Source organism: Gymnoscopelus microlampas (assembly GCF_963454915.1).
Source record: "Gymnoscopelus microlampas genome assembly, chromosome: 12".
Classification (NCBI taxonomy): domain Eukaryota; kingdom Metazoa; phylum Chordata; class Actinopteri; order Myctophiformes; family Myctophidae; genus Gymnoscopelus; species Gymnoscopelus microlampas.
Window position 1 is genome coordinate 49,407,290 of NC_139949.1, and position 26,388 is coordinate 49,433,677.

The 26,388-nt window shown below is 40.0% G+C and overlaps 1 protein-coding gene across 1 annotated transcript in view; it reads left to right on the plus strand.

The window, feature by feature from the left end:
- LOC311057749 (serine/threonine-protein kinase PAK 3) overlaps positions 1-26,388 on the plus strand; it is a 100,634-nt gene that overhangs the window by 16,206 nt on the left and 58,040 nt on the right. Inside the window, exon 2 of the mRNA XM_084074800.1 lies at positions 25,864-26,057. Coding sequence (XP_083930926.1) covers positions 25,886-26,057 — 172 coding nt within the window. The 5' untranslated portion in view covers positions 25,864-25,885. The remainder of the gene's footprint in view (positions 1-25,863; positions 26,058-26,388) is intronic.

Sequence of the window (26,388 nt, forward strand, 5' to 3'; positions counted from 1 at the left end):
ATTGTCAGGGCTGTTATTTTGAAATGATCAGTTAATACAGTATGGACACTACGATTGCACGGCCTTTAGTGCAGTTGCCATTAACATTCTACAGTAAACCACGCTAAACCATGCACACTAACAAAACCTAAAAAGGCTTCTCTGAAAATGTGTGATATGGGAACTCTGTCATTAGCTGAGATGGGTCTCCTTACAGCCATCTCAATAGGTTGTGTGTCACTAATATCAAATTCTCTACAGTTATGAACACACACACACACACACACACACACACACACACACACACACACACACACACACACACACACACACACACACACACACACACACACACACACACACACACACACACACACACACACCACCTGCCACCTGTTCCAAGCTAAAGTTGGAAGTTAGCTGCCTGGGGTTATCAGCTGTATGCAAATAGACCTGCTGGCTTTTGCATGAGGTCGGTGTTGAATAGTATCGTGTTTTCATGCTTTATTTAACTTATCTTATATCTTACCTTATCAATCGTATCAAATCCTATCTTACCCGATATAATCACAAAAAAATGTAATACTATATATTCGATGGAAATCTGTGCAGGAAAAGTACCATATCTCTGCTGTCTGGAAGAAATCAACTATGTCAAAATATTGACTTTTCAGGAAATAAAAAAGAACATATGCCCATGTCTTTAAAACAACACTATACTGCCTCATCAAAGTTGGTATTGTGACTTTATACATTGTCAGATACTTACTAGATACTATCATTATATTATCATCACATTACCCAAATCCAACTTAAGTGGAGTTGGGAGGTTTTTGACCATTAATGTGGAGATAGTTGTTATATCCATCATTGATTAGAATGACAGATGGAGAAAAAAAACATATTATACTTCTTGATATCCAATATTTTTAAGTTGGATTTTTTTTTTTTAAGTATGAAAAATATTTTTTTGACAAAAGTGCCAGGAGCAACGTCTATGCCAGTGGTTTCTCAAAGTGGGGTTCAGGGACCCTCAGGGTTCCTTGAGACGGTTCCAAATGGACCCTTGTCCGTAACTCTGAGTCTGACAGTGTACAAATAGAACCAAATGGACCCTTACCTGTCTGTATCTCTGAAAGCATACATACATCTCTGAGAGCATACAGATGTGCCATTTCAAAACTTCAAATGTCCTGCCATCGCCAAGACAGTAAATTTAAAATGCTGAATTGTTTTGATGATCACTGCTTTTATGATGCTAATTAATTTGAGCAACTGGTCAAGGACCTCTTCAAATCACCTTTCGCCTCATAATGAGTCTGACACCTTCTTCAACACACATTCTTTTGTTCTCATGTATATGGATGTCTGTTGAAGGGAAAAACGGGGGTGTGTAGTGACAACTTCTTTTCAGGGGCAAAACAGTGCATTTTTAAGGACAGAACAGGGAGGAAAAAAATGCATTTTCAGGGCACTTTCAGGGAAAGAACAGTAACGTGTGAAGTTTTGAAGTGGCACATCTGTATCTGAGAGCATACAAAATAGAACCAAATGGACCCGGTAGGGTCCATTTGGTTCTATTTTGTATGCTCTCAGAGATATGGAAATAAAAAAAGAAGTGAGGATGACTGTTTTATACTGATGGCTGGGGAGACACCCAACATCTTTTTAATTATCACCTAGTGAATCCTGTGATGTTTGAAGGCACTGAAACCTAACGCAGCCACGCAATGTAATACTCTGTCCTCAGATTAATCTGTGCATGATATCCTTATGCAGAAGTGCTGCATGCTGTGAGGCACTTGACAGTAAGAATATTTTAACAAGTGTAATTCAGTTTTTTTTAATAATAATGGACAGGGCCCGCTTCCTGGCATGCCAGTTTCTGAATAGGAAGTGATTAATCTTCAGGAAATTCCTGCCAAATATCTCAAAGTTCTCAAAATAGCACTATCTGGGGCCTTAAGTTGCATGTCAAAAAACAGAAGAGGAAAGAAAGAAAATGCTAGCATTCATTCTAAACGTTTCTATAAATAAGCGGTGTCTCTATTTTGGGCATGTCATTATTATAGGCAAATGTATCAAAATGTATCACAAATACATGCCTAATAGGTCCTTAAATAATCACTCAACCACTATCAACGTGACACGTTGTGAGCTTGTAGATCAGCTATTACAGCTATTTTTTGTCATAGGATAGAGCAGTGGTTCTCAAACCTTTTCATGTCAAGGACCCCCAAAATGATTTGTATTTGGACCGCGGACCCCCATCTCAAATATTTTGTTCCAGGGACCCCCAGAAGCAAAGATTTGAGTTACAAATGTTCGCTTAAACACATATATATTCAAAGGTTTGCACAAATGCTCAAGATTATTCAAAAATAGCAGATATACTGTACAAGCTCATAGAGCGGCACTCGGTGCCGCACTATGAGCTTGTAGATCTGCTATTTTTGAATAGCCAAAGTATAAAAGGTTAAAATTATTGTTATGCTACATTAACACATTTAGCTGGGAACCCCCTGGAACCCCCACATGGACCCCTGGGGGTCCCCGGACCCCACTTTGAGAACCAATGGGATAGAGAAACCTCATTATGTCCAAAACTGTAAAAGCAAAAATAATAAGTTCAGCTTGTGGTGATGCGGAGAAAAAAAGATTAGATACGCTGTTCAATTTTCAGGAAATGTATGTGACAACATCGGGGATTTTTTTCCCTCCTCTATCTTGTGACCATTAATTCTACTCGTGTCCCTCTCAAAGAGAGGCCTTGTTAAGCCAGGACCCCACCCTCTCACACACACACACACACACACACACACACACACACACACACACACACACACACACGCCCCTCTTCCAATTGAAATGAACGCAGGATAAAACAAGACTGCAATCTGTCAATTGCTAACTTGCGCCTTGAGAAAGAAAACGGAAATAAAGATAGTAAACAAACAAATGTTACGGTCATCTTGTGTGACATATGTCCTTGTGCCGATTCACCTCGTGTGCGCACATGTTCGTATGCCCACTTATCCGGTGTGCCCTGATGTCTAGAAACTCGTGTGCCCAGATGTCCAGTGTGACCATCTGTAGTAGTTACTGAACTGTAGTAGTTACTGAACTGTTCTTTCCCTTAAAGTGTCCTGAAAAGGCATTTTTTCCTCCCTGTTCTGCCCTTAAAAAGGCACTGTTTTGCCCCTGAAAATAAGTTGTTGTCACTACACACTCATTATGAGGCGAAAGGAGATTTGAAGAGGTCCTTGACCAGTTACTCAGATTAATTAGCATCATAAAAGCAGTGATCATCAAAATAATTCAGCATTTTAAATGCCCTTCTTTGTCCCTCTTATTGCCTGGGAATCCCCTGAAAATGTATTGTCTTGGCGATGGCAGGACATCTGAAGTTTCAAGTCTGGTGGTCTCCTGGCCTGTGGTATTGTGAACTCTTGTGAACTCTTGGCCGTGTGCCCAGTCATCTTGTGTGACATATGTCCATGTGCCGATTCATCTCGTGTGCCCACATGTTCGTATGCCCACTTATCCGGTGTGCCCTGATGTCTAGAAACTCGTGTGCCCAGATGTCCATTGTGAGCATCTGACCTTATCTGCATTAAACGTTGGTCATCAATGTGAATTAATATATTTTTACAATGTATATATATATCATCTTTCTTTGTATTCATGACATAATAGTGATGTCATCAATCCTATGCCTATTTGTTCATGCCAGTGCCGAAGCTTAATTTGATTGGTTGGACTTCACGTGACATATGTGCATAGTGCCTATAAAATACTAGGACGACGGCGGATGAGACTATATATATATATAATAATTATATCTTTGTATATATATATACATATAACTAATATACTACTATATAACTAATATACTACTATATAACTAATATACTACTATATAACTAATATACTAATATATAACTAATATACTACTATATAACTAATATACTACTATATAACTAATATACTACTATATAACTAATACACTACTATATAACTAATATACTAGTATATAACTAATACACTACTATATAACTAATATACTAGTATATAACTAATACACTACTATATAACTAATATACTTATACTACTATATAACTAATACACTACTATATAACTAATATACTACTATATAACTAATACACTACTATATAACTAATATACTACTATATAACTAATATACTACTATATAACTAATATACTAGTATATAACTAATATACTACAATATAACTAATATACTACTATATAACTAATATACTAGTATATAACTAATATACTACTATATAACTAATATACTACAATATAACTAATATACTACTATATAACTAATATACTACTATATAACTAATATACTACTACATAAATAATATACTACTATATAACTAATATACTACTATATAACTAATATACTACTATATAACTAATATACTACTATATAACTAATATACTTACTACTACTATATAACTAATATACTACTATATAACTAATATACTACTATATAACCAATATACTACTATATAACTAATATACTTACTACTACTATATAACTAATATACTACTATATAACTAATATACTACTATATAACTAATATACTTACTACTACTATATAACTAATATACTACTATATAACTAATATACTACTATATAACTAATATACTTACTACTACTACTATATAACTAATATACTACTATATAACTAATATACTACTATATAACTAATATATTACTATATAACTAATATACGTTGTGTATATGTTGTGTACTCCTTTCGACATGACGACCCTGAATACAGTACTTGCGCTGCTTCACAGGCGCAAGTAATAATCTTTTCATTCCTTCTCCATGACATCTGCACTGCTGACTGCCTGCCTTGTATTCTGCCTTGACCTTGAGTGTGTGTGTGTGTGTGTGTGTGTGTGTGTGTGTGTGTGTGTGTGTGTGTGTGTGTGTGTGTGTGTGTGTGTGTGTGTGTGTGTGTGTGTGTGTGTGTGTGTGTTTGGGGGGAGTGGTAAAGGCTTGACATCTGTTGTGATCGCAGCAGGGTCTGGGCGTCCCGGATCGTTGGTGATCTATGTCTGGGTGGGGCGCCCCTGTCCGCTGAATATAGAATGCAGTCATTTTATCGCGTGTGTGTGTGTGTGTGTGCGTGCAGTGTTCATTTAAATCTGAGGATGTCCAAATGTCCATTCAAACGTCGATCCTCAAAGTTACAAATGGATAAGTGTGTGTGTGTGTGTGTGTGTGTGTGTGTGTGTGTGTGTGTGTGTGTGTGTGTGTGTGTGTGTGTGTGTGTGTGTGTGTGTGTGTGTGTGTGTGTGCGCGCGTGTGTTCACATTAAAGAGGACTCTTAAAACACTGCTGGATACATAGATCAGGCTACATGACACAGTGACTGTGACATACAGTACACTAGGCTACCTTAAGGCACAACTTTCAAATTAATCTGTTCAGATTCAGTGTTAAACACAGTCAAATGGCCATTTTTACACCGTTGAGAGTTGATCTAACACACTGGGGAGGATGTGTCACTGTGCGGAAATAGTTCACCCCACCACTGGCTTCGAATGCTATCAATGCATTGAATGGGAGATTATCACATTTTATCAGACCATCGAATGGGCGAGTAGGCGACATACTGACCTACCCAGCGATTTATCAGACCATTCATTGGGCGTAATCAGGAGCTACTGACCTACTCGGAGGCGGAGCTGTCCCCACCATAGATATAGAAACCTAGATACCTCATTGGGCTCTGCAGTTCATTTGAGCGACTGGTATGTCAATACAAGGCTGTTCCGCAGGGCTGATTGACTACTGGCCAATCACATCGCGTTGACTACTGGCCAATCACAGCGCGTCTAACTGACTAGTTGCTGCGCGGCTGCCTCTTTAAGAAAAGACCCGCCCCACCTGACTCTGATTGGCCTACCGAACGCCCCCTTCTGTGACGCACACGGAAGGTTCCCTGCTGAAGCGGAAGGAAGTGGAAGCACGGCCGAGATACGCACGCCTCAGAGCCGAAGGAGGCGTCTACCTTTATATGTCTATGGTCCCCACAAGATGATTTACCATTCTGTGCTCAAGCGAACGTCGCAACGTTGTTCTGCACCGCAACTCGCTCGCTTTAGCTCGCTCGGTGGTCCCTCACGAGGCTCCAGTTTGCTTGAGACTGCACGCCTCCATCATGGTCCGAAACCAAAACCGACACTGAACTTTTTAAGTCATCTCCGTCGGTATAGGTCAGTATGTCTTGATAACAGCCAATGAATGGTCTGATAAAAACGTGATAATCTCCCATTCAATGCATTGATAGCATCCGAATGGGGTGACCCCCCCACACTGTGTTTTATAAATTGATGCACTTTACCCATTGAGACCTGGAACGCATCTGTGTAATTTTTTGATTTGAGATAAAAAAAAACATTATTTTACACTTTGGCTATTCAAAAATGTAGCAGATATACAAGCTCATAGCGTGGCACCGAGTGCATTTTGAATTCCGGACTTTTACTTGAAACAGAGTTATTTCTACATTGCAGTATTGATACTTTTACTTAAGTAAAAACATTAGATTACATTTTTCCACCACTGGAAGAAGAGGGGCCTTCAGGGTTCATGGCCGTCTCGTAATGGCTCTGCAATGGGGGAGGGAATTGGGCTCCATAAGTCTTGTCTCTCTCTCTCCCTCTCTCTCTGTGTCTCTCTCTCTCTCCCTCTCTCTGTGTATCTCTCTCTCCCTCTCTCTGTCTGTGTGTCTCTCTCTCTCTCCCTCTCTCTGTCTCTCTCTCTCTCTCTCTCTCTCTCCCCCTCTCTCTCTGCTCGCCCCTGATTAGTGCAGCCTCTCTCTCTCTCTCTCTCTGAAGGATGCTGATCAGACAGCTGAAGGGCGCATACATGCAGCTGAAGTGGAAGGATGGGCACAGAAAATGCAGACCCCAGTAAAAGGCTCCTTCATTACTAAATGATAATACACCATCTACCTCTATTCTTAGCTACGTCTCCTATTTCTCTTTCCCCCCGAACCGTATTTCTTGCACAGAAACGATCACACAGGACATCATATATATATGTATGTATATACGTATATTCATGCACGCGTACATGTATAGGTGTGTTGCATACAGGCAACGACTGATTGACAAACATCGGCCTCAGTATTGAATTCAGATACGCAATGCATTTGTTCATGTTTTCTGACACACGCACGCACACGCGCGCACACACACACACACACACACACACACACACGCACACACACACACACACACACACACACACACACACACACACACGTTTAGATGAAAAGAACAGGATGAATGTCTATGCAACCACTGAAAACAGCCATTATTATTTTAATTCTGGTGAAAACAGGGATTTCTTTTAGAGAATGTTGAAAACCGGGACATAATGTTTTAGAGATATTTGTCAGGATCTGGACTTGCAGCTTAAAATCGTGACAATCCCGGCCAAACCGGGATGTCTGGTCACCCTATACTTGATACTAGTTGGTTTGTTATTGATTCAGGAATTATAGCGTAATTCCATGGGCTTACACTCCTGGAGCAGTAGTTCAGATACATACGAGTGTCACCTAAATGTCTAACATGTAAACGAAAGTAACTCTGCTAGCTTTTAACCCATTAAGACCTGAGGGCGATTCTTAGCTAATGTTTTCCAAATCCCAACAGTTTTCTGAAAAACGTATGTTTCTATATCAGTGGTTCTCAAATGTTTTCATGTCAAGGACCCCCAAAATGATATGTATTTGGCCGCCAACCCCATCTCAAAATATGTTGTTCCAGGGACCCCACAGAAGCAAAGATTTTAGTTCAAATGTTTCGCTTTAAAAGAATACAAACATGTTAATTTGCACCCATTTTCTTGATTTAAAAAAAATAGCAGATCTACAAGCTCACAATGCGTTGCATTGCGTCGCATTGTGAGCTTGTACAGTAGATCTGCTATTCTCAAATGGCCTAAATATAGTGGTTATTGTATGTTTTGTATTAATAATCAAAATCTACAAAGTAACTAATAACTAAAGTTTTCAATATAAATGTAGTGGAGTATAAGTACAATATTTGGATCGGAGATGTAGTGGAGTAGAGGTAAAAGTATTGGAAATTGGAAATACTAAATTAAAGGTAGGGTAAGTGATTTGCGTTGGTTAAAATAAGTGTTGAATAGCTCTATATTCTGATAGTACTCGTTGCTATAGAGTGTTTGTTCAGTATTAGGAGTCTCCTTGTCTCTCCAGCTCTTTATAAAACAGAAAATGCATTTTCGTTTCAGTTTCAGTTTCATTTCCAATTTTATCCAATCAGGACAGAGAACTCAATCAGGATACAGATTAAGCAAGTGAAATTGGAAGTGATGACACTAAGAAATGAGCAGACAAAATTGGAACTGGAACACTATACAAATTAACCTTAAAATGGGTACTTTCACCTGATTGGCTGAGATATTGACACCTACCGAAAAATGTATTTTCTGTTTATTAAAGAGCTGGAGAGACGGAGAGACATCTGTTACTGAAAAAACACTCTATAGTAATGATTACTATCAGAATATAGTATTTTAACATTTTAACAAAATACTTTTTGTTTTAACCAAAACATATCACTTACCCTACCTTTAAGTACAAATACCTCAAAATTGTACTTAAATACCCTCATAGGCCTCCGTAGGTCAGAGTTGACCATGGTTTGGCACATCCTACAGGTCTGGTCTGGAGCAGCGACCCTTATGACTGAAGAGCCCTATGCAGGAGTGGCAGTCTCGGTCACAGAGAGCGCATATGTACAGTATGTGGTTGTTGGTCTTACTTAACTCTCTCAGTGCCAAGCCCCGAGTTATCCCGAGTTTTTTCTGAATGCCCTCAGTGCCAGAACGAGAAATCCCGAGTTTTTACTTTTTACTGTGATCGCGCTATTCTGTTTATTTTTCATCATCAGTTTCACTTTCTGATTCCTTCAGACTCACCGGGTTCCGGATTCATGACGCAGATTCCCTTTCCGGTTCTCGTTTTTTCCCCCCGGTCATTTTAGGCCAGAATAGGGAAAAACACGTTTTTTCACACGGTATAAAAAACGAACCAAGAGCTCCACTTCTATTGTCTTTAGTCTGGGTGACGATCAGTCATCGTCTTCGTGTATCACATCGTACTGAAGCGCGATCGGAGGTCTGCGAAAACGTCACATCCGGTTATGACGTAGGACTGTTTGAGCCTGTTTGGGGGGGGGGGTCAAGCGAGTGAGTGAGTGATCGAGGTGTCTATTTACTGCTCTCTGCTGGTCGATCTGTGTATGTGTTTAAAACTGCAGCCAGACAAACTTAAATGAATTTAAATAACAAAATAACAAAAAAGAAAAAAAAAAGGAAATCGCTGGCACTGGGGGAGTACTTTCCACTTTCCACTACTGCTCTATTCTGGCGTTGGCCGTCCAGATCTAGCATTAATGTTTGAAGGAAGCAGAGAAGGATGCATTAGTATACCTATACATGGATTCATATTTCATGGAGGAAAGATGCGTAGTAGTTAGACCCAATTCCCTGTAATATGGAGGCTGAGACAGGGCGGGGGGGGGGGGGGGGTAGCAGCCAGACCGCGGTGGCCATGGTTCAGTATGGGGTCTCTCTGTGACACGTGTACGGTCCCATCTGTGTCAAGATGTCACCTCTTAACCCATTAAGACCGGGAACGCATCTGTGTGTCGTTTTAAGATTTCTTTGGGCTATTCAAAAATAGCAGATCTACAAGCTCATAGCGCGGCACCGAGTCCCGCGCTATGAGCTTGCAGATCTGCTATTTTTTGAAAAAATAATCATGAATATTTGTGCAAATCTTTGAATATATATATATATATATTTTTAAGTGAACATTTGTAACTCAAATCTTTGCTTCTGGGGGATTCTACAAAATGTCTTGTAAATCCTAACAGTTTTTTTTCGAAAAAACGTATGTTTCTATATCAGTGGTTCTCAAACCTTTTCATGTCAAGGACCCCCAAAATGATATGTATTTGGCCGCGGACCCCCATCTCGAAATGTTTTGTTCCAGGGACCCCCCCATGAAGCAAAGATTGCAGTTAAAAATGTTTGCTTTAAAAAAAATCCAAAGATTTGCACAACTTTTCACGATTTTTCCAAAAAATAGCAGATCTACAAGCTCTTAGCCGCGCTACGAGCTTGTATATCTACCATTTTTGAATGGCCAAAGAAATCTAAAAAATGACACAGATGCGTTCCCGGTCTTAATGGGTTAATGTGGCAAGCCAAGCAAAAAAAAAGGCCAAATGAATAGAGACCCATGCAGGCGAAAAGGGAGAGAGAGGGTGTGGACTGTGGAGTAATGAAGTGCCGGCCCGTTAACATATAAATCTGAGTGGATCGATGTGCTCCTTTCTCCAATCCCTGTGTTCTACCCCCCCCCCCCCCACCACAGCCAGCCTGTGTGTGTGTGATCATGATCTCATTGTGTTGTTTTACAACACAATGCTGTTGTATTTAAAGCAACGCTTACGAATCTGAAAATAAACAACGCTACAATCGATTCATGTCTGCAGAACAGCCGTTGGGTTTTAATGATCCATTTTTCCTCCTCCTTCTCAGGTTGAAACGCATCACAACAGATAATTTTTGTTGTTGTGTTTGTTTCCTGGGCTCTCCCTCCATCCCTATATCAGCATAAACACACACACACACACACACACACACACACACACACACACACACACACACACACACACACACACACACACACACACACACACACACACACACACACACACACACACAGCACACAAAGCCGTGCTTATGTTTAAGTCTTTATACTGGGAGCGTATAGCCTATAGCTTTATGTCTGTTGCAGAAATAGGACATGTTTGTTTCATAGGCAGTGCTGTCTGTCTGTCTGTCTGTCTGTCTGTCTGCCTGTCTGTCTGTCTGTCTCTCTTGTCTGTCTGTCTGTCTGTCTGTCTGTCTGTCTGTCTGTCTGTCTGTCTGTCTGTGTGTCAGTCTGCCCGGTAAATAGGTCAGTGTGTTCTAGTGCAAGTCAAGAATCCCTCACTGTCTGTCTGGGCTCTTCTCTGCATCGGCCATCTTTAGCCGTCTTCACAGAGGACCCCACCCCCCCAACCGCAGGCAGCCTAGTTTATCGGTTCTAACCAAAACAATACCTCCAGAGGTGGCATCCTTCACGTAATTCGACCTCCTTCACCGATGCAGTTTTTTATATAAAAGCTATAGTGTGACAGCATGGATAGAGAGACAGAGAGCATGGGAGCACCACTCCCTTCAAATAATAACTCATTCCTGGAGGGTGTTTATTATTTGTCTCAAAACAAAATTAAAAGCATCGTTCCACATTCACAGACAAAAAAAACCCTTTCGGTATCCGTTACATTGTTAGAGACTGGTGGAATGCCATGTTGAAAGCTTTTAACACAATTATCCCACCATGTAGACAGAGAGGGATACGTGTTCCTTTACCCTGATGTCCTCACCCTACGGTATTTCAAAACTAGCTATTATTTGAAATCATGAGTCATTGAAAAAGGGGGGAATTATTTCTGTTTCCTTTGCTTTTATATCATTGTCTTTGTGTCTCAGGGCTATAGGGCGAGTCCATGATTCTGCGTCAGTGTTCTACTGTTGCACACATTTCTTAACCGATGTGACCTCAGCTGCTGTCTATTATAAAGATACATTTGCTTTCGAGTCTGTCTAATAATATCCGTTAAACATGGATACAGACTATCACTTGACAGTAAAAAATCCTCAGTGGTATCCATCCCAAATGGAACCAAATGGACTGGAAGTGCTTGACCTAGCCTTGATGACTTGAAGTCTTGTGCAAAGGTTAAGGGCACTCTGTGCTGCGCTATGAGCTTGCAGATCTGCTATTTTTGAATAGCCCAAAGTATATAATAATGGTTAAAGTGGTTACACAGATATGCGTTCCCGGTGGTTTTAAAGGGTTAACACAGGCAGTCTGCAGTATGTCTAATGGTGGTCCACAGAGAGTATATAGACCAATTATCTGTTTACCAACATTGAGATTGAACGCACAGGTGATTGTTTCACACAATCAATTCCCAACATATTGTTTCGGGGTTTCACTGGTTTCAGTTCATTCAACCTCGTCTTGTGTGTTGGCTAGTGAGGCGCGTCCTTAGCCTGGTAAACCCTCCCTCCAGAAATCTCATTTCCATTTGATTTCTGGAAGGAGTCTGGCCTGAAGGCTTGTCTGGGCGTTTCTAGCCCGTTCACCAAATGAACGAGCCTATCAGCATCGTCGCTCATCGTTCTGTGATTGACAGCGACAGTTGGCCAATCAGGTGGCAAGTTTGATTGAGCCCGAATGAAGCCGAGTGCAGCCTGAGTGACGCCGAAAAAAGACGAACGGCAGCCATTGTTGTTGTCCGAGTGCCTTCACTTCTTACTTTAGTTTTTAAAACGCTCTCAAACTTCTTTTTTGAGGCACGGAATTTACTATTAAGATATCGTTTGGATAGAATTTAGTTGTTTAACTTCATATATGTGGTCAATTAATCATGACAGAGTCTATTTAAAAATATAATTTTAGAGAACCGGCAGGGGCGGGGAGTGACACGCATGTATCCCAATAAGGCAACCTATTTTGGGCATGGCCGTCTCAAAAGCCCCGTTGCGTCACATAGTCTGGAGGTGGTAAAAATGAACTGCTGATTGGCTGAAGGGGTTGTCAGTCAACGGTATTACTCCCGTCCCGCCCAACTCCAGCCCACAGCCAATATTGCAGAATGGGCGATCAGGCCAGACTCACTCCAGAAATCAAATGGAAATTTGATTTCTGGAGGGAGGGTTTACCAGGCTAGCGCGTCCTAGCGAGACCTGATAAAAATGGGGTTCATTTGGTGCTGGCCTGCGTACGCATACTGGTTCTGCTCAGGGTGACGTCGTCTGTTAAGGGGTCTATAGGATCTCAGCCCTTATGCTGCTAGCTACTACTGCAGTGTTTTTCCACCATGAGGTGTTACTGTTATATCATTCTGTTAGAGGCGGCTGGCTGGCTGTGCCTCTTACCGTAACATATCATGTTCATATATCATGCCTTAGCTGTGTCTCTTTCTTCTGGTGTATAGGTGTGTGCGCCAGTGGTGTAAAGTAACTAAGTACATTTACTCAAGTACTGGCATTTATTTTACTTTACTTGAGTATTTCCAATTGTCTATACTTTTACTTCTACTCCATTACATCTCAGAGGCAAATATTGTACTTTTACTCCACTACAATTATTTGAAAATGTTAGTTACTAGTTACTTTGCAGATATAAATTATGATAAAACATACATTAACCACTTCAGCCCTATTTTATACATAGGCTATTTGAAAATAGCCGATCTACAAGCTCACAACGCGTCGCAGCGAGACGCGTTGTGAGCTTGTAGATCTGCTATTTTCAAATATTTTAGTACATTTACTTTTGGTACTTTAAGTACATTTTGATGCCAATATTTTTGTACTTTTACTCAAGTAAATTTTGAATTTCTGGACTTTTACTTGTCACAGAGTATTTCTATATTGCAGTATTGAAGATTTTGAGTACTTTTTCCACACCTGTTAGCTGTGTCTCTTCTGGTGTATAGGTGTATGTGTGTGTGTGTGTGTGTGTGTGTGTGTGTGTGTGTGTGTGTGTGTGTGTGTGTGTGTGTGTGTGTGTGTGCGCGCGTTCTGTTCTGCTCCGTTCTGCATGTGGTTGTCTTTACTACAGTGAGAGATTCCCCTCCCTCGTTAATAGCAGCTCCTGAAGTGAATGTTATTCACATCCTTCACTGTTAATTGACTCCATGGGAGAGAGTTTAATGGGCTGGTGTTTGATTGGTTTAGACTCATCATGAAAAAGCCTTGCTGCACCGCCGGTGACTCAAACCCCTACGTGTTCCCGGACTCTCTAAGCAATGACTTTTTATTACTTTAATTTTCTTCATTTTACTGAGCTTTTTTTTTACTCAATGCTGCATGTGATATAATAATATTCTGGTGCGTGTGACTGTCATAATAACAGGCGAACATGCTGTGGAAAATAGCCGATCTATAAGCCCACAACGCGTCAACACTCCGCGTCGTGAGCTGGTAGATCAGCTATTTTCGGCAAACGTATTTGGGGAAATATTTATTTTGGGGCTTTTATGCCTTTATGGACAGGACAGTAGGCTGACAGGAAATGGGGAGAGAGAGAGATGGGGAGTGACATGCATGCAGCAAAGTCCAGCGGGACCGGGACTCGAACCCGCGACACGCCTGTCAGGCTACACTGAGCTACACCAGCGGTCCAGACCAGTAGTATAGTTTTAACCCATTGAGACCTGAAGCCGATTCTACATGTCTCCTAAATCTCAACAGTATTCTGAAAAACGTATGTTTCTATATCAGTGGTGCTCAATCTTTTTCATGTCAAGGACCCCCAAAATTATAAGTATTTGGCCGCCAACCCCCATCAAAATATGTTGTTCCAGGGACCCCCCAGAAGCAACGATTTGAGTTACAAATGTTCGCTTTAAAAAAATATATATTCAAAGATTTGCACACATTTTCACGATTTTTCCAAAATAGCAGATCTACAAGCTCATAGTGCCGCGCTATGAGCTTGTATGTCTGCTATTTTTGAATAGCCTAAAGTGTAAAATAATGCTTTTTAGCTCAAATCTAAAAATGACACAGATCCAGGTCTCAATGGGTTAATGGCCGTGACTTTGTCCATACTTTTTACTGTCTACGGTATGGATAAAGACCCAGAGATGCAGTGTGACTCATGCTGCATGGAGGCCAGTTTTAATGAGCAGAGGGAGAGGTGTTGTGTATGTGAGCCTCCCTGGGCTCCCTGTCAGCCACCTATTGATTTGGTTTCTCCTGCATTCGCTGGAGCTGATTGGTTTGCTGCCGTCACACGTCCAGTCACTGTCATGTATGGTGACGTGCTGCTGGTTATACAGAATGCACCACCTAGTCTACACAGTGTGGTGTTCACACTGGCAGATACAAAGATACAGTCTATACCATTCATTTTCAATGGAAGCCACAGCGACATGAAGATACAAATATATATAAATGCACCATTTTCAACATTTGTAGCTCTGCTATAAGGGCTCTGCTATAAGGGCTGCAAAAACGCTGAGCTGGTTTCAACTTCTCCTACAAAGATACAAAGCTACAAACAGTGTTGATTTTTGTCGACTAAAACTATGACGAAAAATATCCGTCGACTACCTTTTTTCACCGGCGAAAACTAGATAAAAACGAAATAAAAACTAATCTACGATGATTAAAACTAAGACAATTTCGTCAAAAAATAAAAACTAGACTAAAATGTTATTGAGGGACTAGTGGAGAAGAGATCCAGTAGAACTAAAAGACAAGTCATTTAATGTTTAAATCAGGCATTACGATGCCATCAAGGCACCACCAAAACACATTTAGTTGACTAAATCAACTGTAGATTTAGTCGACTAAAACTAAAAACATTTCAGATGACTAAAATGTGACTAAAAACTAAATAAGAGAGACTTTTTCTTTTTCTTTGTGTACATATCAAATTTCCAGATGAGATTGGTACTGTTGGTGTTTTAAACTACTTTAATAATGAACTAATTTTCATTGCGAAAGTATTTGTGAGTTATCCGACTGAACTCATTTTAATAGCCAAATTATTCCGTATTATTCCGTCCACAAACTGATTAATCACAAGCCTAAAGCCGTCTCCGCTGAATTTGTTTCGAAAACGATCCCAATATATGGCTCAAAATATGGGTTGCTAAAAGAGTTTTCTTCAGCCGTTGCAGAGATCATAATTAACAAGTAAGATGCAAGTATGTGAGTGATTCAGATCATTGCATCTTTTTTTTTAATCACAAAAATCGGGACCTTGTTACTTAGAGATATCAGTGAATGAGGTGAACATGCAGACAAAATGGAAACTGAATGCTTTACAAGAGATCTGACCATCTCATTATTACATTACAGTCATTTAGCAGACGCTTTTATCCAAAGCGACTTATAATAAGTGCATTCAACATAGGTTGGGAACGAAACTACTAATCACCAGAAGCATTAAGTGCATTTTCTGCTAAAACAAACAACTAAGAGTATACCTAGCGCTAAGGTAAAAGTGCAATATATCAGCTACCTACTTTCTTAAACAGATGAGACAAATATCAAAATCAAATGAGCAAGAGCTAAAACAAATAAGTGTAGCGACTAAACAAGATACAATAAAACAATACAATAATAAAACAAGAGTTCGTATAACTAGTTAACAACAAGTAGGCAAGGTGAAGAGGAAGGTTAGTGTTTCCTGAAGAGGTGGGTTTTCAGTCTGTGGCGAAAGATGGGCAGTGACTCTGCTGTCCTGACATCAGTGGAGAGTTCATTCCACCACTGTGGGGCCAGAACAGAAAAAAAGTCGTGACCGTGTAGATCGGCCAGATGAACATGCAGCCAAATTGGAAACTGAAAGCTTTACCAGAGATCTGACCATCTCACCCCGTGGTACACGGGTACTATAATAACCTTTAGTTGTGAACACTACACTACCTCATCCTCTCTACTACCTGATTGAACACATTTCAATCTCATTCATGACAAAATGATTCAATTCCAGAGCACTTTCTATTAGCCTATTAGTCACTCTATACCAAGTGGTTTCCACTATATATCCACCGCGTATGAAGAACAGTTTTAATCATGTGCTTGGCAGCACAGGATGTAGAACTCTGTATAGGTAGTAACTTCTGTCTGTTCACCATTACCATGACACGATGCAACTCTGATAAGACATGCAAACATAATAACCCACTGCCACCAGCACTGAATGACATGAACCAACCGTATGCCACACAATGTCACTATGCAAAATCATTTGCTTAACCCGTTAAGACCGGGAACGCATCTGTGTCATTTTTAGATTTCTTTGGCTATTCAAAAATAGCAGATATACAAGCTCATAGCACGGCACCGAGTGCCGCGCTATGAGCTTGTAGATCTGCTATTTTAGAAAAATCTTGAAAATGTGTACAAACTTTGAATATATATATATGTTTTAAAGAGAAGATTTTCAACTCCGATCTGTGCTTCCGGGGGTCCCTGGAACAACAATACATATCATTTTGGGGGTCCTTGACATGGAAAAGTTGAAGCACCACTGATATACAATGTATTTGGCCACGGACCCCCATCTCAAAATGTTTTGTTCCCAGGGACCCCCTAGAATTTGAGTTACAAATAATAACGCTTCAAAAATACATATATTCAAAGATTTTCTAAAAAAAAACAAGATTTTTCAAAAATAGCAGATCTACAAGCTCATAGCGCGGCACTCGGTGCCGCGCTATGAGCTTGTAGATCTGCTATTTTTTAATAGCCAAAGAAATCAAAAAATGACACAGATGCGTTCCCGGTCTTAATGGGTTAAACAAAATATATGCAGAACTCTCACTCTTTCAGAGTTTCTTGCCTGCATAGTTTATTTTTTTTGCTGCATTGTGGCAAAGCTAGCTGTACCTTTGGATGTTCCATTCAGAGCAAGGCCGCATTGACAGAACTTTGGTTGTTTTTTGGGTGAGTCGATATCTCCGGGTTGCAGGCTGAGCTTTGCAGAGAGGGACTCCGAAACCATCAATAAAAGTTATTGAGTAGCTGTGGAATAGAGGCCTGCCTGTCACCGAGGGTTTGGAGGGTTGTTAAACAGGGTTTAAAAGAGGAAACGGGAACATTGCATTAATGCCCTCCTCTACTGTACACACCTAGAATGCTGTATTGTAGCCTCTCTCCCCACCCGCCCCCCCTTTGCCCTGTAATAGTAGTCTAGACTTTATTTATATAGCATTTTTCATACATGAGAATGCAGTTGAAAGGTCTGCTGCACACAGTACTGAAAAGGAAAGAAAAAGAATATATTCAGGGCAGTTCCCAGGTTTTTGTGCGTGTGTGTGTGCGTGCATGAATTTTAACCCATTAAGACCTGGAACTGTGTCATTTTTAGATTTGAGCTAAAAAGCATTATTTTACACTTTGGGCTATTCAAAAATAGCAGATCTACAAGCTCATAGCGCGGCACCGAGTGCCGCACTATGAGCTTGTAGATCTGCTATTTTAATAAAAACGTGAAAATGTGTGCAAAATCTTTGAATATATATATATTTTTAAAGCGAACATTTTTAACTCAAATATTTGCTTCTGGGGGGTCCCTGGAACAACATATTTTGATGGGGGTCCGCGGCCAAATACATATCATTTTGGGGGTCCTTGACATGAAAAAGTTTGAGCACCACTGATATAGAAACATACGTTTTTCAGAAAACTGTTGAGATTTAGGAGACATGTAGAATCGGCTTCAGGTCTTAATGGGTTTAAGCAGGGCTTTGCCATATAACAGCATTCTTGGGTAAATAAAACAGATTAAAAAGGAAATCATCAGCATAGTGCTGTACAATAACAGCGCAAAAGAATAAATAACAAAGAGCAGTGCATTAATGACTAAAACTAAAGCTGTTGCTCGGTTTTTATAAAAATCAGTTTCATACAGTACAATAAAATCACCTCATAAGTGTATGATCTGTTGGTTCAGGATGTGCGGTTCAGATTGGGTTTGTCTGGCTTTCATTTTAATAGCTAACTAACTCATCACCATTGGGGAGAAAAGGGAAATGGCTTGGGAGGGGCGTGTGGGCTTTTAAATCATCACTGCTTTATGCTCCGTCCTTTTATGAGCAATCCTTTATGGGAAAACAACAGCTTGTATAACGAACGACACAGGACAGAAAAGAGGTTCTATTTTATTCTCTTGAACCTGGGGGGGAGAATCTCTATTCTGGGGCCTGTCTGTCATAATAGGCCAACGTTCGTCCAAAATAGCCGTCCGAGATAGATGGCCACAATGTGACGCCTTGTGAGCTTGTAGATCGGCTATTTTCGGCAAAGAGATTTGGAGTAGAGTGGGGGATGAAGGGGCCAAGCATATACTCTATAGAGCCCTCGGGCAGTGGTGTAAAGTACATTTACTCAAGTACTGTACTTAATTACAATTTTGAGGTACTTTTCACTTTACTGGAGTATTTCCAATTGTCTATACTTTTACTTTTACTCCACCACAATTATTTGAAAACTTTAGTTGCTAGTTACTTTGCGGATATAAATGATTACATTATAAAACATACATTAACCACGTTAGCCCTATTTTATACATAGGCTATTTTTTTAAAAGAGAAGATCTACAAGCTCACAACGCGTAGTAGTACTTTTACTTTTGGTACTTTAAGTACATTTTTGTACCAATACTTTTGTACTTTTACTCAAGTCAATTTTGAATTCCGGACTTTTACTTGTAACAGAGTATACTTCTATATTACAGTATCGATACTTTTACTTAAGTAAAACATTTGAGTACTTTTTCCACCACTTGCCCTCAGGGATTCCGGTCATAACAAAGTATATAGGGGGTTTTATGTGGTTTAAAATTAGACGCCTACGTCAATTTTCTCAGGGGCAACGTATAAGAGAGAGTGGTCTTTGTTCTGAAATGTAGGTCTTCACTCTGAGGGGCAGCGTTGCCAGATTCTGTGGGAGAAACAAGCAACCAGGTCTAGGAAAACAAGCCTAAAAGAAGTGACAATGGGACAATTTGAAAATAGCAGATCTAGAAGCTCACAACGCGTCGCATCGCGACGCGTTGTGAGCTTGTAGATCTGCTATTTTCAAATACAATCTTGGGGGGGAAATTATAATAAAACAGACCTGGCAACACTGCTGAGGGGCTGGCTGGATGATGGCCCTGTTTTCTAGGACTGTTGGCTCCGTTGGGTCATGTGACGCGGGTTCGGCCCCTCAGGGCGAGGCTGAGAAAGAAAGAAAGAAAGAAAGAGGGAATGGGCTGTAATGGGGAGAGAGAGAGAGAGAGAGAGAGTAGGAGACGAGTGAGATGGGGGTCAGTGCGTTTCTAGGTGGGCCGCAGCACGAGAGACGAGAGACGAGTCTCGTGCGTGACGCTAGACATGGAAACTTCCAGCCGAATTATTTTTTTGTGTCTGGCTGCAGAGTTACCTTCCTTAACCCATTAAATCCTCTGTCGTTTTAAGATGTCTTTGGCTATTCAAAAAATAGCAGATCTACAAGCTCATAGCGCGGCACCGAGTGCCGCGCTATGAGCTTGTATATCTGCTATTTTTTACAGATCTGCTACAGTTTTCTGAAAAACTTATGTCGCTATGATATCAGGGGTTCTCAAACTTTTTCATGTCAAGGACCACCCATATGTATTTGGTCGCCGACCCCCATCAAAATATGTTGTTCCAGGGACCCCCCTCCCCCCCAGAAGCAAAGATTTGAGTTAAAAATGTTGTTTAAAAAAATGTATATATTCAAAGATTTGCACAAGCGGCACTCAGTGCTTGTAGATCTGCTATTTTTGAATTGCCAAAGTATAAAAATAATGGTTATAGCTAAAATCTAAAATGACACAGATGCGTTCCCGGGTTGAATGGGTTAAAATCCTTCTAAAGGAGGAGTTCAGCCATTTTTCAACCTCATGTCCATATAATTGGTCCTCATTAATGCTCGTTATAAGATAAGGCACAGTTTCTGTCTACTCACTCTGTCTATACAGCCTTCCTCTGAGACATTGTTTAAACTGATGATAGGTATGATCCTATAGATCAGTGGTTCTCAACCAGTGGTCCGGGGACCACCAGTGGTCCTTGAGGGGGTTCCAGGGGGTCCCCAGCAAAAGGTGTTAATACATTTTCACCCCTTTATCCATATTGTATATACGTTGGCTGTTCAAAAATAGCAGATATACAAGCTCCTTGTATATCTGCTATTTTTGAACATTTTCGAAAAATCGTGAAAGTATTTGAAACTTGTCGAATTTTGCATTTTTTTTAACACAGATCTTCTCTTCTGGGGGTCCCTGGCACAAGACATTTTTTAATTATCAATGTATGGGTCCTTGGCATGGAAAAGGTTGAAAAGCACTGTCCTAGATTACTGAGCCTCTACACTGTCTCTATACATTATTACATTGTGTTTGCCTTGCTTACTGTGAATCACTCTGCATTCAGAGTGTCTCTTAAATGCCTAGATTGCACACAGAGTGAGTAGACACAAATGGTGCCATAGTAACTAAGTACATTTACTGAAGTACTGTACTTAAGTACAATTTTGAGTTATTTTTGCTTTACTGGAGTACTTCCAATGTTCTGTACTTTTACTTCAACTCCACTACATCTCAGAGGCAAATATTGTATTTTTTACTCCACTACAATTATTTGAAAACTTTAGTTACTAGTTACTTTGCAGATATACATTATTATATTATAAAGCATATATTAGCCACTTTAGCCCTATATTAGACATAGGCTATTTCATCTCGACGCGTTTTTGTAGATTTTTTTTTTTGCGAGTTTGTAGATCTGCTATTTTCAAACATTTTTGTACTTTTACTTTTGGTACTTTAAGTGCAATTTGATGCCAATACTTTTGTACTTTAACTCAAGTAACATTTTGAACACAGACCTTTTACTTAGTCGTAACAGAGTATTTCTACATTGCAGTATTGATTGATACTTTTACTTAAGTAAGAAACGTGAGTACCACTGGAACATTAGCGAGGACCAATTACAGTACATGAAGACGTAAGGTTAGAAAATGGAGTTGAAATGCTCCTTTAAAGACACTTTAAAGACGTGTCCCGTTGTTGTTAAATTAACAGAGAGGTTGATGTGGAACGTTTATTCTCCTCCGGTGGGCCTTCATGGCCGCTGGTTTGCCATTTCACAGCTTCACAGAGAACCATCAGAGACATCAATATACACATGCCGCCGCCGTATAGCGTAGTGTGTGAGCTGCTGCTACGGCCGTTAGCCTGAGTGAGCGTCCGCTAACCCACGCAGCATGAGAAAACGCCCTGTCATCTCCGCTCATCCGCTACATTTGCATCCAGGTGTTTACAGAGGCCGCTCAATTTGCAGCACTTTGTATCCTCGGTTAAGCCTATTGTTCACACTGCATCAGTTAACCCCTTCACTCCGGGATGAACGCATCTGTGTCATTTTAAGATTTTGAGCTATATAACCATTATTTTATACTTTTGGCTATTCAAAAATAGCAGATCTACAAGCTCATAGCGCGGCACCGAGTGCCGCGCTATGAGCTTGTAGATCTGCTATTTTCTTTTTTTAATCGTGAAAATGTGTGCAAATCTTTGAATAAATATATTTTTTCAAACAACATTTTTAACTCAAATCTTTGTTTCTGGGGGGTCCCCGGAACAACTCTTTTTTCATGTCAAGGACCCCCGAAGATTATATGTATTTAGCCGCGGGACCCCCCCCCCCCCCCATCTTGAAATATTTTGCTCCAGGGACCCCCCACCCCCACCCCCCAGGAGCAAAGATTTGAGTTAAAAATGTTCGCTTTAGAAATATATACATAGCCTAAATATATTCAAAGATTTGCAAACATTTTCACTTTTTTCCCCAAAAATAGCAGGTCTACAAACTCGTAGCTATGAGCTTGTAGATCTCTAAAATCTAAAATGACACAGATGTGTTCCCGGATTGATTGGGTTATGGCATCCATGCAGCTTCTACAGAAGCCTCTCTTTTAAATACTGCAACGCTCTTATTTGTTTGGAATATCCTTCCTACTTCCCACAGTACTAACAGGCTTCCTCATATCACATGATTTAGCACAGGGGGGTTTCCTACACTTTTTTCAGCTCGAGAGAAATAAGAGAAATTTGGTGTCTCCCCCCAACACCCAAACGTACAAAAAAATCCATTCAGAATTGTATAATTATGCCCTAGAAATCTCTTCTCTCCATATTTTAATTCATGTTTTTATGTAAATGAATGCCCTACTTCAGGGGTATATATATATTTATTAGTGATTCTCAAACTTTTTCTTTTTCAGGTCAAAGACCCCCAAAATGAAATGTATTTGTCCGCAGACCCCCCCATCTCAAAATATTTTGTTCCTGGGACCCCCCCAGAAGCAAAGATTTGAGTTAAAATGTATATAGCAGATCTACAAGCTCATACTGTAGCTTGTAGATCTGCTATTTTTTAAAAGAAAACGTGAAAATGTGTGCAAATCTTTGAATATAAGCTATATATATGTTTTTAAAGCGAACATTTTTAACTCAAATCTTTGCTCCTGGGGGGTGGGGGGGTCCCACAAATATTTCGAGATGAGAGGGTTTGTGGCTAAATACATATAATTTTCGGGGGTCCTTGACATGAAAAAGTGTTGTTCCAGGGACCCCTCCGAAGCAAAGATTTTGAGTTAAAAATGTTGCTTGAAAAAATATATTTATGCAAAGATTTGCACACATTTTCACGATTACAAAAAAAAATAGCAGATCTACAAGCTCGTAGCGCGGCACTCGGTGCCGCGCTACGAGCTTGTAGATCTGCTATTTTTGAATAGCCCAAAGAAATCTAAAAGTGACACAGATGAATGGGTTAACTAGCATCATGGCTGTCAGGTTGCAGACCTTGGCCAGACTGGGGCAGCTCAGCTATATCCATCCTATCAATTATTTCCAGGACACACACTGCTTGTTATGCACAGAGCAGCGTTTGATATGCCCTCTGATCGCCCATCCTCTCTCTCTCTCATATTACCCCCCGTATCCTCTCAGGAGGAGGAAGACTTTGTTTTTCCACATTCATTTAGGCACACACACACACACACACACACACACACACACACACACACACACACACACACATTGCTGCTGGAAGAAGAAGAAGAACGAGAAGTACTCAAGATTTACCACCATGTAGAAATAAATATACTCTGTTTACAAGTAAAAGTATCCTGTGATCAGAATTAAAGGACAACTTTTTTACAACCAAGGTTTATGTTGTTTTTGTGAAGAGCTACTGTAAATAATAATAAATAAATCGCTGGGTTATTGTTTAAAAAAATACATATTTAGCCACCTGCCCGAATGCCCCCGCCCACTGTAAAAAAAAAGATCGGAAAAATTTGCTAAAACTATAGAAAGAAGTAAAAAAAAATGTTTTAACACTCATCTTTTATTTACTTTAATTACAAGCTACAACATAAACCTTGGTTGTAAAAAAAACAAATTTGTCCTTTAAACTTAAAAATACAAAAGTGCTTATGGCATCGAAATAAAGCACCAAAGTAAAAGCACTAATATGAATACTCGATCTACAAGCTCCTGATGCGTCGCGTTGCGATGCATTGGAAGATTGTAGATATATTGTAGATTGTAGACATAAAATAGGCCTTAATTGGGTAATGTTTTGTATTAGGAATCTATATCTGCTAATCTAGCAACTTAAACTAAAGTTTTCAAATGATTGTAGCGGAGTAAAAAGTGCAATATTTGCCACTGAGATCTAGTCGAGTAGAAGTGTTAACGTATTGAAACGCAAAATTAAAGTCAAAATACCTCAAAATTGTACTCAAGTAGAATACTTGAGTAGATGTACTTAGTTTACTTTCCACCACAGTACTGAAACTGGAGAGCAGTCAATCTGTAACATTCACTGGCCCGGGGACATGCAGTACTTTCCTCTGTGAAACTTTCTCTCAGATGAATTTCATTGCATTCTAATGTGGGCCAACAACAAGCAGGGCATCTTAAATTGCCAACAGATTTGTATTCCTTAAGTTTGGTTGCATTTTCTCTTTGGTGAAAGCATTTGGTCAGAAACTGTGTGTTGGATCGTTTCACTGTGTTGACAAAACGCTAACAGTGTCACCACCATCTCCTTCCCTGATGTGTACTACTTACCATATTGTTGAATAAAATGAAATTTTAACCTGTAATTTAAAATCTGCATGGTAGACTGTTGAGACAATATCGGTTCTGACCCAATTGCCGCCCCAGGCAAGCTTTCTCGGATGCGAATAAAATATCAACAGCTACATATAACAAAAGATAGCACACATTTCTCACCCTCTTTCCTCTGAACTGCAGCATTGATGGTGGTTAATTTGGCAGCATGTTGTAGTTTGTGACTGACTGGTTTTGACTTGCATTAACTGTTCAACAATAGGGGAGAACGGAGGTCAGCTGCGAGTGTTGTCAGTTTAATAGCCTCAATTATTTTTGCATAATCGTCACAATCGTTTCTGTTGAAACATTTTCACACATTTTCAAATGTAAAAAATAGCAGAAATATCCGATCTACAAGCTTGCTTCGTTGCAAGCTTGTAGATCAGCTATTTTTGCTATTTTTACATGCATAAAATTATTAAATACAGTATGTCAATAAGGTCTTTGTATATTTCAGTTATTTGTCATTATCTTCCCTGTGCAATTTCTTATTATGAAGCCTAAAAGGCAAACAGATACTAAATTTGTATTCAAATTCAAATGTTCAATGGCCAAACACACAATTACATCGTTAATCGCAATCGGAAACACTATCCTTCCTCTTCGCCTTGCCTACTACTTGTTAACTAGTTGTACGAACTCTTGTTTTATTGGATCTTGTTTAGTCGATACACTTATTTGTTTTAGCTCTTTCTCATTTGATTTTCCTATTCGTCTCATCTGTTTAAGAAAGTAGGTAGCTGATATATTGCACTTTTACTTTAGCGCTAGGTATACTCTTAGTTGCTTGTTTTAGAAGAGAATGCACTTAATGCTTCTGGTGATTAGTAGTTTCGTTCCCTTCCTATGTTGAATGCACTTATTGTAAGACGCTTTGGATAAAAGCGTCTGCTAAATGACTATAATGTTATGCAATTATTTGAGTGACAATTAATCGCCAACTTAAATGTGTAATGGCTACAGCCTTAAACGTGTCTCTCTCTCCTCTCTCTCCTCTCTCTTCCTCCACACAGGACACTGTGAGTGCCGTTAAACATGTCTGATAGTGTCGATATCGAAGAGAAACCGCCAGCCCCGCCCTTGAGAATGAACAGTAGTTCCCGAGACTCTCTATCAGTGAACCACGCCTCCAAACCGCTTCCAATGGCTCCCGAAGAGAAGAACAAGAAGGCCCGCCTCCGCTCCATCTTCCCTGGGGGAGACAAGAGTGAGTACACCTCTCCCCCCATCCTCCACCAGTCACCATCCTACGCACAGAAACATAATGGCTCTTTAAAAGGCTATATGGTTCCACAAAGAACCATCAACTACTAAAGAACCATTTGATCTAGTGAATGGTTCTTCATGTTCCTCGTCTAGTTCTAGAGAACCTTTTTTGTCAAAGTTCTTTGAGGAACCTTTGAACTCTTAAATCATGTCTTAATAGTCAGACATTCATCGAAAATAGCAGATCTAGAAGCACCCGCGACGCGTTGTGAGATTGTAGATCTGCTATTTTCGACAAACACATTTCAGCTGGTTGATGAAGTTTATATGGT